General features: G+C 46.5%; 1 protein-coding gene across 2 annotated transcripts in view; it reads left to right on the top strand.

Annotated features, from left to right (window-relative positions):
- Window positions 1-15,423, top strand: part of LOC109876778 (alpha-actinin-2) — an 89,306-nt gene extending 73,883 nt beyond the window's left edge. For both annotated transcript variants that reach the window (XM_031812993.1, XM_031812994.1), the window contains 7 exons: window positions 2,532-2,714; window positions 3,735-3,869; window positions 4,678-4,857; window positions 5,781-5,927; window positions 8,526-8,591; window positions 13,838-13,996; window positions 14,470-15,423. In XM_031812993.1, coding sequence (XP_031668853.1) covers window positions 2,532-2,714; window positions 3,735-3,869; window positions 4,678-4,857; window positions 5,781-5,927; window positions 8,526-8,591; window positions 13,838-13,996; window positions 14,470-14,628 — 1,029 coding nt within the window. In that variant the 3' untranslated portion in view covers window positions 14,629-15,423. The remainder of the gene's footprint in view (window positions 1-2,531; window positions 2,715-3,734; window positions 3,870-4,677; window positions 4,858-5,780; window positions 5,928-8,525; window positions 8,592-13,837; window positions 13,997-14,469) is intronic.
- The last annotated feature ends 1,121 nt before the right edge of the window (window positions 15,424-16,544 follow it).

Here is a 16,544-nt window from a genome sequence, read left to right as displayed (position 1 = left end):
ACTGTGGATGACATCCAGGCAAAGACATGTTTATAGTTCACACTGTGGATGACATCCAGGCAAAGACATGTTTGTAGTTCACACTGTGGATGACATCCAGGTGAAGACATGTTTATAGTTCACACTGTGGATGACATCCAGGTGAAGACATGTTTGTAGTTCACACTGTGGATGACATCCAGGTAAAGACATGTTTATAGTTCACACTGTGGATGACATCCAGTGAAGACAGTTCACACTGTGGATGACATCCAGGTAAAGACATGTTTATAGTTCACACTGTGGATGACATCCAGGTAAAGACATGTTTATAGTTCACACTGTGGATGACATCCAGGTGAAGACATGTTTATAGTTCACACTGTGGATGACATCCAGGTGAAGACAGTTCACACTGTGGATGACATCCAGGTAAAGACATGTTTATAGTTCACACTGTGGATGACATCCAGGTAAAGACATGTTTACAGTTCACACTGTGGATGACATCCAGGTAAAGACATGTTCATAGTTCACACTGTGGATGACATCCAGGTGAAGACAGTTCACACTGTGGATGACATCCAGGTAAAGACATGTTTATAGTTCACACTGTGGATGACATCCAGGCAAAGACATGTTTATAGTTCACACTGTGGATGACATCCAGGTGAAGACAGTTCACACTGTGGATGACATCCAGGTAAAGACATGTTTATAGTTCACACTGTGGATGACATCCAGGTAAAGACATGTTTATAGTTCACACTGTGGATGACATCCAGGTAAAGACATGTTTATAGTTCACACTGTGGATGACATCCAGGCAAAGACATGTTTATAGTTCACACTGTGGATGACATCCAGGTGAAGACAGTTCACACTGTGGATGACATCCAGGTAAAGACATGATTATAGTTCACACTGTGGATGACATCCAGGTGAAGACAGTTCACACTGTGGATGACATCCAGGTAAAGACATGTTTATAGTTCACACTGTGGATGACATCCAGGCAAAGACATGTTTATAGTTCACACTGTGGATGACATTCCAGGTGAAGACAGTTCACACTGTGGATGACATCCAGGTGAAGACATGTTTATAGTTCACACTGTGGATGACATCCAGGTAAAGACATGTTTATAGTTCACACTGTGGATGACATCCAGGCAAAGACATGTTTATAGTTCACACTGTGGATGACATCCAGGTAAAGACATGTTTATAGTTCACACTGTGGATGACATCCAGGCAAAGACATGTTTATAGTTCACACTGTGGATGACATCCAGGTAAAGACATGTTTGTAGTTCACACTGTGGATGACATCCAGGTAAAGACATGTTTATAGTTCACACTGTGGATGACATCCAGGTAAAGACAGTTCACACTGTGGATGACATCCAGGTGAAGACATGTTTATAGTTCACACTGTGGATGACATCCAGGTAAAGACATGTTTATAGTTCACACTGTGGATGACATCCAGGTAAAGACATGTTTATAGTTCACACTGTGGATGACATCCAGGTAAAGACATGTTTGTAGTTCACACTGTGGATGACATCCAGGTGAAGACATGTTTATAGTTCACACTGTGGATGACATCCAGGTAAAGACATGTTTATAGTTCACACTGTGGATGACATCCAGGTCCATTGTCTCCTATCAGATAGTAACATGATGCTGTGTTCCTTCCATTGTCTCCTATCAGATAGTAACATGATGCTGTGTTCCAGTTCCTTCCATCCTCTCCTATCAGATAGTAACATGATGCTGTGTTCCAGTCCCTTCCATTGTCTCCTATCAGATAGTAACATGATGCTGTGTTCCAGTTTCCTTCCATCCTCTCCTATCAGATAGTAACATGATGCTGTGTTCCAGTTCCTTCCATCCTCTCCTATCAGATAGTAACATGATGCTGTGTTCCTTCCATTGTCTCCTATCAGATAGTAACATGATGCTGTGTTCCTTCCATCCTCTCCTATCAGATAATATCATGATGCTGTGTTCCTTCCATCCTCTCCTATCAGATAGTAACATGATGCTGTGTTCCTTCCATTGTCTCCTATCAGATAGTAACATGATGCTGTGTTCCAGTCCCTTCCATCCTCTCCTATCAGATAGTAACATGATGCTGTGTTCCAGTCCCTTCAATCCTCTCCTATCAGATAGTAACATGATGCTGTGTTCCAGTCCCTTCCATTGTCTCCTATCAGATAGTAACATGATGCTGTGTTCCAGTCCCTTCCATCCTCTCCTATCAGATAGTAACATGATGCTGTGTTCCAGTCCCTTCCATCCTCTCCTATCAGATAGTAACATGATGCTGTGTTCCAGTCCCTTCCATCCTCTCCTATCAGATAGTAACATGATGCTGTGTTCCAGTCCCTTCCATCCTCTCCTATCAGATAGTAACATGATGTTGATTCCCGACTGTCTGGCCTGTATTTGTTTGACACCATGTCATGTCCGAACGCCGGATGACAACGCCGGATGACAACGCCGGTTCCTCTGTAACTCGGTCTGCTCTCCACCTCGCTCTGCAGAGCCTGATCTCAGCCCATGACCAGTTCAAGGCCACCCTTCCGGAGGCTGACTGTGAGAGACAGGCCATCCTGAGCATCTACACGGAGGTGCAGAAGATAGCCCAGAGCTACGGCATCTCCCCCAACCTCACCAACCCCTACAGTGACATCACACCGGCGGAGATAGGACTCAAATGGGACAAGGTAGCTACTAGCGTCTCTAGGGACACTGTCTGCGTCCCAAATGGGACCCGATTCCTTATAATATATTATATTATAGCGCACTAATTTTAACTACATCCATTTGGGATGCAGACAATGTCTGTTGTTTGTGTGTGTTGTACTGTGAATGTTTGTGTGTGTTGTACTGTGAATGTCTGTGTGTGTTGTACTGTGAATGTCTGTGTGTGTTGTACTGTGAATGTCTGTGTGTGTTGTACTGTGAATGTCTGTGTGTGTTGTACTGTGAATGTCTGTGTGTGTTGTACTGTGAATGTTTGTGTGTGTGTTGTACTGTGAATGTTTGTGTGTGTTGTACTGTGAATGTTTGTGTGTGTTGTACTGTGAATGTCTGTGTGTGTTGTACTGTGAATGTCTGTGTGTGTTGTACTGTGAATGTCTGTGTGTGTTGTACTGTGAATGTTTGTGTGTGTTGTACTGTGAATGTCTGTGTGTGTTGTACTGTGAATGTCTGTGTGTGTTGTACTGTGAATGTCTGTGTGTGTTGTACTGTGAATGTTTGTGTGTGTTGTACTGTGAATGTTTGTGTGTGTTGTACTGTGAATGTCTGTGTGTGTTGTACTGTGAATTTTTGTGTGTGTTGTACTGTGAATGTCTGTGTGTGTTGTACTGTGAATGTCTGTGTGTGTTGTACTGTGAATGTCTGTGTGTGTTGTACTGTGAATGTTTGGGTTAAAGCTCTTCAATCTCGATCCTGGAGAACCTCATGGTATGCAGCAGGCTTCCATTACAGCCCAGTGCTAACACACCTGATTCACTCATCAACGGCTCGGTGATTCACTGATGAGTTAAATCAGGGTTTTTTGTGCTTGGCTATAACAAAAAAGCCCCAGGGACCAGTGGGATTGAACAACCCTGTGTTAACTATAGACAGATTCCCAGACACAGATGAAGTCCTAGACTAAAAAAGCGCTCAAACTAAGAAACCGTCCCATTGTGTTAACCAGGGACTCTAGCGTTAACCCTTTCTGTCCCGTTGATCAGGTGAAGAAGCTGGTTCCCCAGAGAAACAGTATTCTCCAGGAGGAACTAGCCAGACAGCACGCCAACGAACGTCTCAGACGCCAGTTTGCTGCCCAGGCCAACATCATCGGACCGTGGATCCAGACCAGGATGGAGGTGAGACAGACCTATCCTGACCTCGGTCACCTGACGCCATGTCATGTACAACAGGCGGCACCTTAATCGGAGAGGACGGGCTCATTGTAGCATCAGTTCTGTTATACTCACAGGCATTATTTTAACAGTTTTAGAAACTTTAGAGTGTTTTCTATCCACATCAACCAATAATATGCATATCATTCTGGGCCTGAGTAACAGGCAGTTTACTTTGGGCTTTTCATCCGGACGCCAAAATACTGCCCCCTTAAGAAGCTTTAAAGCGGCTAGAACTACATGAATGGAATCGAACACCTGGTTTCTACTCCGTTCAGTCCATTACAGACGTTATTATGAGCTGTCCTCCCCTCACCTGCCTCCTGTGCTGTACACCTGTAGGGATCTGTACCTTCTAGGGTTGGGAGGATCAATTCCATTTCAATTCAGTCCATTCAGGAAGTAAATATTATTGGAATTTGGAATTTCAGTTGACTTCCTGAATGGACGTACTTGTAATGGAATTGATCCCCAACCGAACCCTGGCACCAAGGGCCCGAGCTGCATACTGAAAACCCACCAACCAACCAACTAAGCAACCATCCTGTCTTTAACAGATGCTAAACACTGGCCTGCAGCTCAGCGGATGTTCTTATAATGGCTCCCTATCCCCTTATATAGTGTCACTACTTTTGACCAGAGGCCTACGGACCCTACACAAAGAGGCCTACGGACCCTAGACAAAAGTAGTGCACTATGTAGGGAATAGGGTACCATTTTGGGACGCGTCCGATAGTGACAGCGACGGTCTTCTCCTCCTCTCTCCCACCAGGAGATCGGGCGTAGTTCCGTCGACATCGGAGGTTCTCTGGAGGACCAGATGAGTCAGCTGAAGCAGTTTGAACAGGTCATCATCAACTACAAGTCCAACATCAACAAGCTGGAGGGAGACCATCAACACATCCAAGAGTCCCTGGTGTTCGACAACAAACACACCAACTACACCATGGAGGTACGTAGCTTATTATGGGACTGGAACGATTCAGAGATCATTCTTACAAATAACTTGTTGGGATCTGTTTTATGATCATGAAACCTTACTACTCTTGGCCTAATGGTTAAGCTGTTGTTTTTCCACATAGACCGGGGTTCAGATCCCACCCTGTGACTTGGCCTTCGGTTTTGTGCCCTGTAGACCGGGGTTCAGATCCCACCCTGTGACTTGGCCTTCGGTTTTGTGCCCGGTAGACCGGGGTTCAGATCCCACCCTGTGACTTGGCCTTCGGCCTTGTGCCCGGTAGACCGGGGTTCAGATCCCACCCTGTGACTTGGCCTTCGGCCTTGTGCCCTGTAGACCGGGGTTCAGATCCCACCCTGTGACTTGGCCTTCGGCCTTGTGACCTGTAGACCGGGGTTCAGATCCAACCCTGTGACTTGGCCTTCGGCCTTGTGCCCGGGAAACCGGGGTTCAGATCCAACCCTGTGACTTGGCCTTCGGTTTTGTGCCCGGTAGACCGGGGTTCAGATCCCACCCTGTGACTTGGCCTTCGGCCTTGTGCCCGGTAGACCGGGGTTCAGATCCCACCCTGTGACTTGGCCTTCGGCCTTGTGCCCTGTAGACCGGGGTTCAGATCCCACCCTGTGACTTGGCCTTCGGCCTTGTGACCTGTAGACCGGGGTTCAGATCCCACCCTGTGACTTGGCCTTCGGCCTTGTGCCCGGGAAACTGGGGTTCAGATCCAACCCTGTGACTTGGCCTTCGGCCTTGTGCCCTGTAGACCGGGGTTCAGATCCCACCCTGTGACTTGGCCTTCAGCCTTGTGCCCGGAAGAACAGGGTTCAGATCCCACCCTGTGACTTGGCCTTCTTCCTCCTCTCTCTCTCTCTCTCTCCCTCCCTCCCCCCCCCTCTCTCTCTCTCTCTCTCTCTCTGCAGCATATCCGTGTGGGTTGGGAGCAGCTGTTGACCACCATCGCTAGAACCATCAATGAGATCGAGACCCAGATTCTGACGCGCGACGCTAAAGGCATCAGCCAGCAACAGATGAACGAGTTCCGCCAGTCTTTCACTCACTTTGACAGGGTACTGTGTCCCTTCGTGTACCTCCGTGTCCCTCTCTGTCCCTCTGTGTCCCTCTGTGCCCCTCTGTGTCTTTCACTCACTTTGACAGGGTACTGTATCCCTCTGTGTCTTTCACTCACTTTGACAGGGTACTGTGTCCCTCCTCTGTATCCCTCGTCTGTGTCCCTTTGTGTACCTCCTCTGTCCCTCTGTGTCCCTCCTCTGTGCCCCTCTGTGTCCCTCTGTGTCCCTCCGTGTCTTTCCAGTGCCCCTGAACCTAACCCACTTCGACAGGGTTGTGTACCCCTCCGTGTCCCTGACCCTAACCCACTTTGACAGGGTACTGTGTCCCCTCCGTGTCTTTCCAGTGGCCCTGACCCTAACCCACTTCGACAGGGTTGTGTACCCCTCTGTGTCCCTCCGTGTCTTTCCAGTGGCCCTGACCCTAACCCACTTCGACAGGGTTATGTACCCCTCTGTGTCCTTCCGTGTCTTTCCAGTGGCCCTGACCCTAACCCACTTCGACAGGGTTGTGTCCCCCTCCGTGTCCCTGACCCTAACCCACTTCGACAGGGTTGTGTACCCCTCTGTGTACCCCTCTGTGTATATATAGTATTGTATAGTGTATATATAGTATTGTGTAGTGTATATATAGTATTGTATAGTGTATATATAGAATTGTATAGTGTATATATAGTATTGTATAGTGTATATATAGTATTGTGTAGTGTATATATAGTATTGTATAGTGTATATATAGTATTGTATAGTGTATATATAGTATTGTATAGTGTATATATAGTATTGTGTAGTGTATATATAGTATTGTATAGTGTATATATAGTATTGTATAGTGTATATATAGTATTGTATAGTGTATATATAGTATTGTGTAGTGTATATATAGTATTGTATAGTGTATATATAGTATTGTATAGTGTATATATAGTATTGTGTAGTGTATATATAGTATTGTATAGTGTATATATAGTATTGTGTAGTGTATATATAGTATTGTGTAGTGTATATATAGTATTGTATAGTGTATATATAGTATTGTGTAGTGTATATATAGTATTGTGTAGTGTATATATAGTATTGTGTGTGCTCTATCCAGTTGTTTGTGCTTTAGGTATCGTTGAATATCTCTCTCTGTTAGAGAAACAATGACATGGTGTTTATCACAGGCTCTCCTCTCATCAAAGACACTAAATTAATGATATTTTTTCTCTCTCTCTCTTTTCTTTGTCTTGTGCTTCTTGTCACTGTCTGCCTGTCTGTGTGTCCGCCTGTCCGTATGGCTGTACGTCCATCTGTCTCCCATACCTCTCTCCTCTCCTTGTCATATCCCCTCTCCCCCCTCCCTCCCAATACCTCTCTCCTCTCCTTGTCATATCCCCTCTCCCCCCTCCCTCCCAATACCTCTCTTCTCTCCTTGTCATATCCCCTCTCCCCCTCCCTCCCAATACCTCTCTTCCTCTCCTTGTCATATCCCCTCTCCCCCCTCCCTCCCAATACCTCTCTTCTCTCCTTGTCATATCCCCTCTCCCCCTCCCTCCCAATACCTCTCTTCCTCTCCTTGTCATATCCCCTCTCCCCCCTCCCTCCCAATACCTCTCTCCTCTCCTTGTCATATCCCCTCTCCCCCCTCCCTCCCAATACCTCTCTCCTCTCCTTGTCATGTCATATCCCCTCTCCCCCTCCCTCCCAATACCTCTCTCCTCTCCTTGTCATATCCCCTCTCCCCCCCTCCCTCCCAATACCTATTTTCCTCTCTTTGTCATATCCACACTCCCCTCCTATCTACTATCCCTCCTCCTCCTCATCCTCCTCCTCCTCCACCACCTCTCTACTCCTCCTACTCTCCCTCCTCCTCCACCTCTCTACTCCTCCCTCCCCCTCCTCTCCCTCCTTTTCCACCTCTCTACTCCTCCCTCCTCTCCCTCCTCCTCCACCTCCCTCCTCTCCCACCTCCTCCACCTCTCTACTCCTCCCTCCCCTCCTCTCCCTCCTCTTCCTCCCTCCTCCTCCTCCGCCCTCCTCCTTCTCCTCTCCACCCTCCTCCTCCACCTCTCTATACTCCTCTCCCTCCTCCTCCTCCTCTCCCTCCTCCTCTCCCTCCTCCTCTCCTCCATCTCTCTACTCCTCCCTCCTCTCCCACCTCCTCCACCTCTCTACTCCTCCCTCCCCTCCTCTCCCTCCTCTTCCTCCCTCCTCCTCCTCCGCCCTCCTCCTTCTCTTCTCCACCCTCCTCCTCCACCTCTCTACTCCTCTCCCTCCTCCTCCTCCTCTCCCTCCTCTCCCTCCTCCTCTCCTCCACCTCTCTACTCCTCCCTCCTCTCCCACCTCCTCCACCTCTCTACTCCTCCCTCCCCTCCTCTCCTTCCTCCCTCCTCCTCCTCCGCCCTCCTCCTTCTCCTCCCCACCCTCCTCCTCCACCTCTCTACTCCTCTCCCCTCCTCCTCCTCTCCTTCCTCCTCCTCCTCCTCCTCCTCTCCCCTCCTCCTCCTCTCTACCCTCCTCCTCCACCTCTCTACTCCTCTCCCTCCTCCTCCTCCTCCTCCCTCCTCCTCTCCCCTCCTCCTCCTCTCCACCCTCCTCCTCCTCTCCACCCTGCAGAAGAAGAAAGGAGGCATGGAGACAGATGACTTCAGAGCCTGTCTGATCTCCATGGGCTATGATCTGGTAAATAAGTAGAATGAGCTGTCATAGGACTGTCATAAGACTGTCATAGGACTGTCATAGGACTGTCATAGGACTGGCATAGGACTGTCATAGGACTGTCATAAGACTGTCATAGGACTGTCATAGGACTGTCATAGGACTGTAATAAGACTGTCATAGGACTGTCATAGGACTGTCATAGGACTGTCATAAGACTGTCATAGGACTGTAATAAGACTGTCATAAGACTGTCATAGGACTGTCATAAGACTGTCATAAGAGTGCCACAAAAATGTCTGTCATTGTTTAAGTAACCTTAATCTTTAAAAGTGACTACATTTTTGTCAGAATGATCAATAATATCTGTCAGTGTATTTAGAACTGTTGATCCAAAATGGCCTCCAGATACGCTGAGTATTGGTGTCAACATGATCTGACAGTGTATTTAAAACTGTTGATCCAAAATGGCCTCCAGATACGCTGAGTATTGGTGTCAACGGTATATCTATTCCAGGGTAGCAGCACACATAGCTGGTATGGCCAGCTGGTAGTGTCACTCAGTGGCTCAAATGGCTCTCTGTTCACTATATAGTGCACTACTGTTGACCATGGCTCATAGGGCTCACAGGGCTCTGGTCACTATATAGTGCACTACTGTTGACCAGGGCTCATAGGGCTCATAGGGCTCTGGTCACTATATAGTGCACTACTGTTGACTAGGGCTCATAGGGCTCATAGGGCTCTGGTCACTATATAGTGCACTACTGTTGACCAGGGCTCATAGGGCTCATAGGGCTCTGGTCACTATATAGTGCACTACTGTTGACCAGGGCTCATAGGGCTCATAGGGCTCTGGTCACTATATAGTGCACTACTGTTGACCAGGGCTCATAGGGCTCATAGGGCTCTGGTCAAAGGTAGTGCACTATGAAGGGAATAGGTAGTGCACTATGAAGGGACTAGGTAGTGCACTATATAGGGAATAGGTAGTGCACTATATAGGGAATAGGTAGTGCACTATATAGGGAATAGGTAGGGCTCTATATAGGGAATAGGTAGTGCACTATATAGGGAATAGGTAGGGCTCTATATAGGGAATAGGTAGTGCACTATATAGGGAATAGGTAGTGTACTATATAGGGAATAGGTAGTGCACTATATAGGGAATAGGTAGTGTACTATATAGGGAATAGGTAGTGCACTATTTAGGGAATAGGTAGTGCACTATATAGGGAATAGGTAGTGCACTATTTAGGGAATAGGTAGTGCACTATATAGGGAATAGGTAGTGCACTATTTAGGGAATAGGTAGTGCACTATATAGGGAATAGGTAGTGCACTATATAGGGAATAGGTAGTGTACTATATAGGGAATAGGTAGTGCACTATATAGGGAATAGGAAGTGTACTATATAGGGAATAGGTAGTGCACTATATAGGGAATAGGAAGTGCACTATGAAGGGAATAGGCTGCCATTTGGGATGACCTCGTTGTGTCAATGAGGACAGAGAGAGAGAACAGCTGGCTGTAAGTTCAACATGTCCAGGTCTGCGAGACAGACACACGATCATTAATGGTAGAGTCACCCCCAGTCATTAATGGTAGAGTCCCCCCAGTCATTAATGGTAGAGTCACCCCCAGTCATTAATGGTAGAGTCACCCCCAGTCATTAATGACAGATTCACCCCCAGTCATTAATGACAGATTCACCCCCAGTCATTAATGGTAGAGTCCCCCCCCAGTCATTAATGGTAGAGTCACCCCCAGTCATTAATGGTAGAGTCACCCCCAGTCATTAATGGTAGAGTCACCCCCAGTCATTAATGGTAGAGTCACCCCCAGTCATTAATGGTAGAGTCCCCCCCAGTCATTAATGGTAGAGTCCCCCCCCAGTCATTAATGATAGAGTCACCCCCAGTCATTAATGGTAGAGTCACCCCCAGTCATTAATGGTAGAGTCACCCCCAGTCATTAATGGTAGAGTCACCCCCAGTCATTAATGGTAGAGTCCCCCCCCCAGTCATTAATGGTAGAGTCACCCCCAGTCATTAATGGTAGAGTCACCCCCAGTCATTAATGACAGATTCACCCCCCAGTCATTAATGGTAGAGTCACCCCCAGTCATTAATGGTAGAGTCACCCCCAGTCATTAATGGTAGAGTCACCCCCAGTCATTAATGGTAGAGTCACCCCCAGTCATTAATGGTAGTCACCCCCAGTCATTAATGGTAGAGTCACCCCCAGTCAATAATGGTAGAGTCACCCCCAGTCATTAATGGTAGAGTCACCCCCAGTCATTAATGACAGATTCACCCCCAGTCATTAATGACAGATTCACCCCCAGTCATTAATGGTAGAGTCACCCCCAGTCATTAATGGTAGAATCACCCCCAGTCATTAATGGTAGAGTCACCCCCAGTCATTAATGGTAGTCACCCCCAGTCATTAATGGTAGAGTCACCCCCAGTCATTAATGACAGATTCACCCCCAGTCATTAATGGTAGAGTCACCCCCAGTCATTAATGGTAGAGTCACCCCCAGTCATTAATGGTAGAGTCACCCCCAGTCATTAATGGTAGAGTCACCCCCAGTCATTAATGGTAGAGTCACCCCCAGTCATTAATGGTAGAGTCACCCCCAGTCATTAATGGTAGAGTCACCCCCAGTCATTAATGACAGATTCACCCCCCAGTCATTAATGGTAGAGTCACCCCCAGTCATTAATGACAGATTCACCCCAGTCATTAATGATAGAGTCACCCCCAGTCATTAATGGTAGAGTCACCCCCAGTCATTAATGGTAGAGTCACCCCCAGTCATTAATGGTAGAGTCACCCCCAGTCATTAATGACAGATTCACCCCAGTCATTAATGATAGAGTCACCCCCAGTCATTAATGGTAGAGTCACCCCCAGTCATTAATGGTAGAGTCACCCCCAGTCATTAATGGTAGAGTCACCCCCAGTCATTAATGGTAGAGTCACCCCCAGTCATTAATGGTAGAGTCACCCCCAGTCATTAATGGTAGAGTCACCCCCAGTCATTAATGGTAGAGTCACCCCCAGTCATTAATGACAGATTCACCCCCAGTCATTAATGGTAGAGTCACCCCCAGTCATTAATGGTAGTAGAGTCACCCCCAGTCATTAATGGTAGTAGAGTCACCCCCAGTCATTAATGGTAGTAGAGTCACCCCCAGTCATTAATGGTAGAGTCACCCCAGTCATTAATGGTAGTAGAGTCACCCCCAGTCATTAATGGTAGAGTCACCCCCAGTCATTAATGGTAGAGTCACCCCCAGTCATTAATGATAGAGTCACCCCCAGTCATTAATGACAGATTCACCCCCAGTCATTAATGGTAGAGTCACCCCCAGTCATTAATGGTAGTAGAGTCACCCCCAGTCATTAATGGTAGTAGAGTCACCCCCAGTCATTAATGGTAGTAGAGTCACCCCCAGTCATTAATGGTAGTAGAGTCACCCCCAGTCATTAATGGTAGAGTCACCCCCAGTCATTAATGGTAGAGTCACCCCCAGTCATTAATGGTAGAGTCACCCCCAGTCATTAATGGTAGAGTCACCCCCAGTCATTAATGGTAGAGTCACCCCCAGTCATTAATGACAGATTCACCCCAGTCATTAATGATAGAGTCACCCCCAGTCATTAATGGTAGAGTCACCCCCAGTCATTAATGGTAGAGTCACCCCCAGTCATTAATGGTAGAGTCACCCCCAGTCATTAATGGTAGAGTCACCCCCAGTCATTAATGGTAGAGTCACCCCCAGTCATTAATGGTAGAGTCACCCCCAGTCATTAATGGTAGAGTCACCCCCAGTCATTAATGACAGATTCACCCCCCAGTCATTAATGACAGATTCACCCCCAATCATTAATGGTAGCGTCACCCCCAGTCATTAATGACAGATTCACTGGTCTCTCTCTGTAGTGTACAGATAACAGACTGGTCTCTCTCTGTAGTGTACAGATAACAGACTGGTCTCTCTCTGTAGTGTACAGATAACAGACTGGTCTCTCTCTGCAGTGTACAGATAACAGACTGGTCTCTCTCTGCAGTGTACAGATAACAGACTGGTCTCTCTGTAGTGTACAGATAACAGGCTGGTCTCTCTCTCTGCAGGGTACAGATAACAGGCTGGTCTCTCTCTGCAGTGTACAGATAACAGGCTGGTCTCTCTCTGCAGTGTTCAGATAACAGGCTGGTCTCTCTCTGCAGTGTACAGATAACAGACTGGTCTCTCTCTGCAGTGTACAGATAACAGACTGGTCTCTCTCTGTAGTGTTCAGATAACAGACTGGTCTCTCTCTGCAGTGTACAGATAACAGGCTGGTCTCTCTCTGCAGTGTACAGATAACAGGCTGGTCTCTCTCTGCAGTGTTCAGATAACAGGCTGGTCTCTCTCTGCAGTGTACAGATAACAGACTGGTCTCTCTCTGCAGTGTACAGATAACAGACTGGTCTCTCTCTGTAGTGTTCAGATAACAGACTGGTCTCTCTCTGCAGTGTACAGATAACAGGCTGGTCTCTCTCTGCAGTGTACAGATAACAGGCTGGTCTCTCTCTGCAGTGTACAGATAACATACTGGTCTCTCTCTGCAGTGTACAGATAACAGACTGGTCTCTCTCTGCAGTGTTCAGATAACAGGTGGCCCAAATGGTACCCTATTACCCATATACTGCCCTAGTTTTGACCAGAACACATAGGGCTCATAGGGTCCATAGGGCCCTGGTCAAAAATAGGGCACTATAAAGGGAATAGGTTGCCATTTGGGACACGGACTGGCCACTGTTGATCCCTACTCTGGCGTGCTAATCAAACATAACCCTTTATCAGGTAGGACATGGGTAATGTATCAAACATAACCCTTTACCAGGTAGGACATGGGTAATGTATCAAACATAACCCTTTACCAGGTAGGACATGAGTAATGTATCAAACATAACCCTTTATCAGGTAGGACATGGGTAATGTATCAAACATAACCCTTTATCAGGTAGGACATGGGTAATGTATCAAACATAACCCTTTATCAGGTAGGACATGGGTAGCACAGCCATCTTATCTGTCTGTTATTCTCAACCTGATTGACTCAATGTTAGCCTGGTTCCAGATCAGTTTGTTATGTCACCTGACAATGACCTTATGTATTGGCAAGACAGCATAAACAGATCTGGGACCTGGCTAAAATCAATGTGTCTGTTGTCATGATGTAGCCTGGTTCCACTCTGCTCTGTGATTTGTAGGGAGAGTCTGAGTTTGCCCGCATCATTTCTCTAGTGGATCCCAACGGGTCCAACAAGGTGACCTTCCAGTCCTTCGTTGACTTCATGACTAGAGAGACGTCCTACTCAGACACCTCAGAGCAGGTCCTCGCCTCCTTCAAGATCCTGGCTGCTGATAAGGTGGGAAGTGATGGTTCTCTGTGTCTCTCTCACTCGCTTCCTCTCTGTCTCTGTCTGTCTCTCTCACTCGCTTCCTCTGTGTCTCTCTCACTCGCTTCCTCTCTGTCTCTGTCTGTCTCTCTCACTCGCTTCCTCTCTGTCTCTGTCTGTCTCTCTCACTCGCTTCCTCTGTGTCTCTCTCACTCGCTTCCTCTCTGTCTCTCTCACTCGCTTCCTCTCTGTCTCTGTCACTCGCTTCCTCTCTGTCTCTCTCACTCGCTTCCTCTCTGTCTCTCTCTCACTTCCTCTCTGTCTCTGTCTGTCTCGTCCTCTTTCACCCCTTTCCTTTATCCGTCTCGTGCATGCTTACTCTCTCGAGCACTTTCTCTCTCTCTCTAGTCAAAGTCATGTCTCAATTTATTTAAAAAATTATTTTACGACGTCATCTCAAATGTGTTCACTAATGTCACTCTGTGTTGTATCCTTTTCCATAGCCCTTCATCCTGCTGGAGGAGCTGCGTAGAGAGCTGCCCCCAGAGCAGGCAGAGTACTGTATCTCCAGGATGCCCCTGTACAATGGGCCTGACGGGGTCCCAGGGGCTCTGGACTACACTGCCTTCTCCACTGCCCTCTATGGGGAGAGTGACCTCTAGCTTCACACACCAGAAATGCACCCTGACCTTGTGTCAGTCTCTCCCCATTTTGTTCCACACATTTACATCTAAATTGATTAGTATTTTGACCGGTACTAAAGGGAGTTATATTTTTGAGAAATACAAAGCATTTTGAAGCCGTTTCATGAGTGTCTGATTTTTAAAGAGTAGGGAGAAATATTTATTTCAAAGGACTGAGCAGGATTCATTCACTAGATTAAGAAAAAATTATGACTCAGTAAATGTGAAATTTACATGTGAGTCACATAAAAGTAACTTACAAATTCAAGTAACTTACACATCAAAAGTAACTTACACAAAACTTATTTACACAGAAAAAGTAACTTACACATTAAAAGTAACTTACACATAAGAAGAATTAAACAAAAAGTTACACATTAAAGTAATTTACACATTAAAGTAACTTACACATCAAAAGTAACTCCCACATCAAAAGTAACTCCCACATCAAAAGTAACTTACACATTAAAGTAACTGACACATAAGAAGTAACTGACACATAAAAAGTAATTTACACATCAAAAGTAACTTACACATTAAAGTAACTGACACATAAGAAGTAACTGACACATAAGAAGTAACTGACACATTAAAGTAACTTACACATTAAAGTAACTTACACATTAAAGTAACTGTCACATAAGAAGTAACTGTCACATAAGAAGCGCTACTAAGTTATTTGCTAGTCACCTATGGAGACCTAAAGATGTGAATTTATGAGAAGCTTGTATTGTATCAGTGTTTGCACTCTTCTAAATTAGTACTTAAAAAACACGTTTTTGCCTCGTCTGTTCAGTGTCTAAAATGAATTGAAAAAGGACACAGTATGCTAGCCTGGACTCAGATCTGATCTCTCTAGCCTGGTCTCAGATCTGATCCCACAGCCTGGTCCCAGATCTGACCTCTCTAGCCTGATCTCAGATCTGATCTAACCTAGCCTGGTCTCAGATCTGATCTCACCATCCTGGTCTCAGATCTGATCTAACCTGGCCTAGTCCCAGATCTGATCTCACCTAGCCTGGTCCCAGATCTAATCTCACCAACCTGGTCCCAGATCTGATCTCTCTAGCCCTGGTCCCAGATCTGATCTCACTAGCCTGGTCCCAGACCTGATCTCACTAGCCTGGTCCTAGATCTGGTCCCACAGCCTGGTCCCAGATCTGATCTCACTAACCCTTGTCCCACATCTGATCTCAGATCCGATCTCACCTAGCCTGGTCCCAGATCGGATCTCTCTAATCTGGTCTCAGATCTGATCTCACTAGCCTGATCCTAGATCTGATCTCACTAACCTGGTCCCAGATCAGATCTCACTAGCCTGGTGCCAGATCTGATCTCACTAGCCTGGTCCCAGATCTGATCTCACTAGCCTGGTCCCAGATCTAATCTCACTAGCCTGGTACCAGATCTGATCTCTATAGCTCTCTCTCTCTATACATTATAATCCCCCCAGGCTACATTATAATCCACCCAGGCTACATTATAATCCCCCCAGACTACATTATAATTCACCCAGGCTACATTATAATCCCCCCAGGCTACATTATAATCCCCCCTGGCTACATTATAATCCACCCAGGCTACATTATAATCCCCCCCAGGCTACATTATAATTCACCCAGGCTACATTATAATCCCATCCAGGCTACATTATAATCCACCCAGGCTACATTATAATCCCCCCCAGGCTACATTATAATTCACCCAGGCCACAATATAATCCCCCCCCAGGCTACATTATAATCCCCCCGGGCTACATTATAATCACCCCGGGCTACATTATAATCCACCCAGGCTACATTATAATCCACCCAGGCTACATTATAATTCACCCAGGATACATTATAATTCACCCAGGCTACATTATAATCCCCCCCAGGCTACATTATAATTCA

Source organism: Oncorhynchus kisutch, unplaced genomic scaffold, assembly GCF_002021735.2.
Source record: "Oncorhynchus kisutch isolate 150728-3 unplaced genomic scaffold, Okis_V2 Okis04b-Okis11a_hom, whole genome shotgun sequence".
In the NCBI taxonomy this organism is placed as follows: Eukaryota; Metazoa; Chordata; class Actinopteri; order Salmoniformes; family Salmonidae; genus Oncorhynchus; species Oncorhynchus kisutch.
This window is presented reverse-complemented; position numbering and strand designations above follow the sequence as displayed.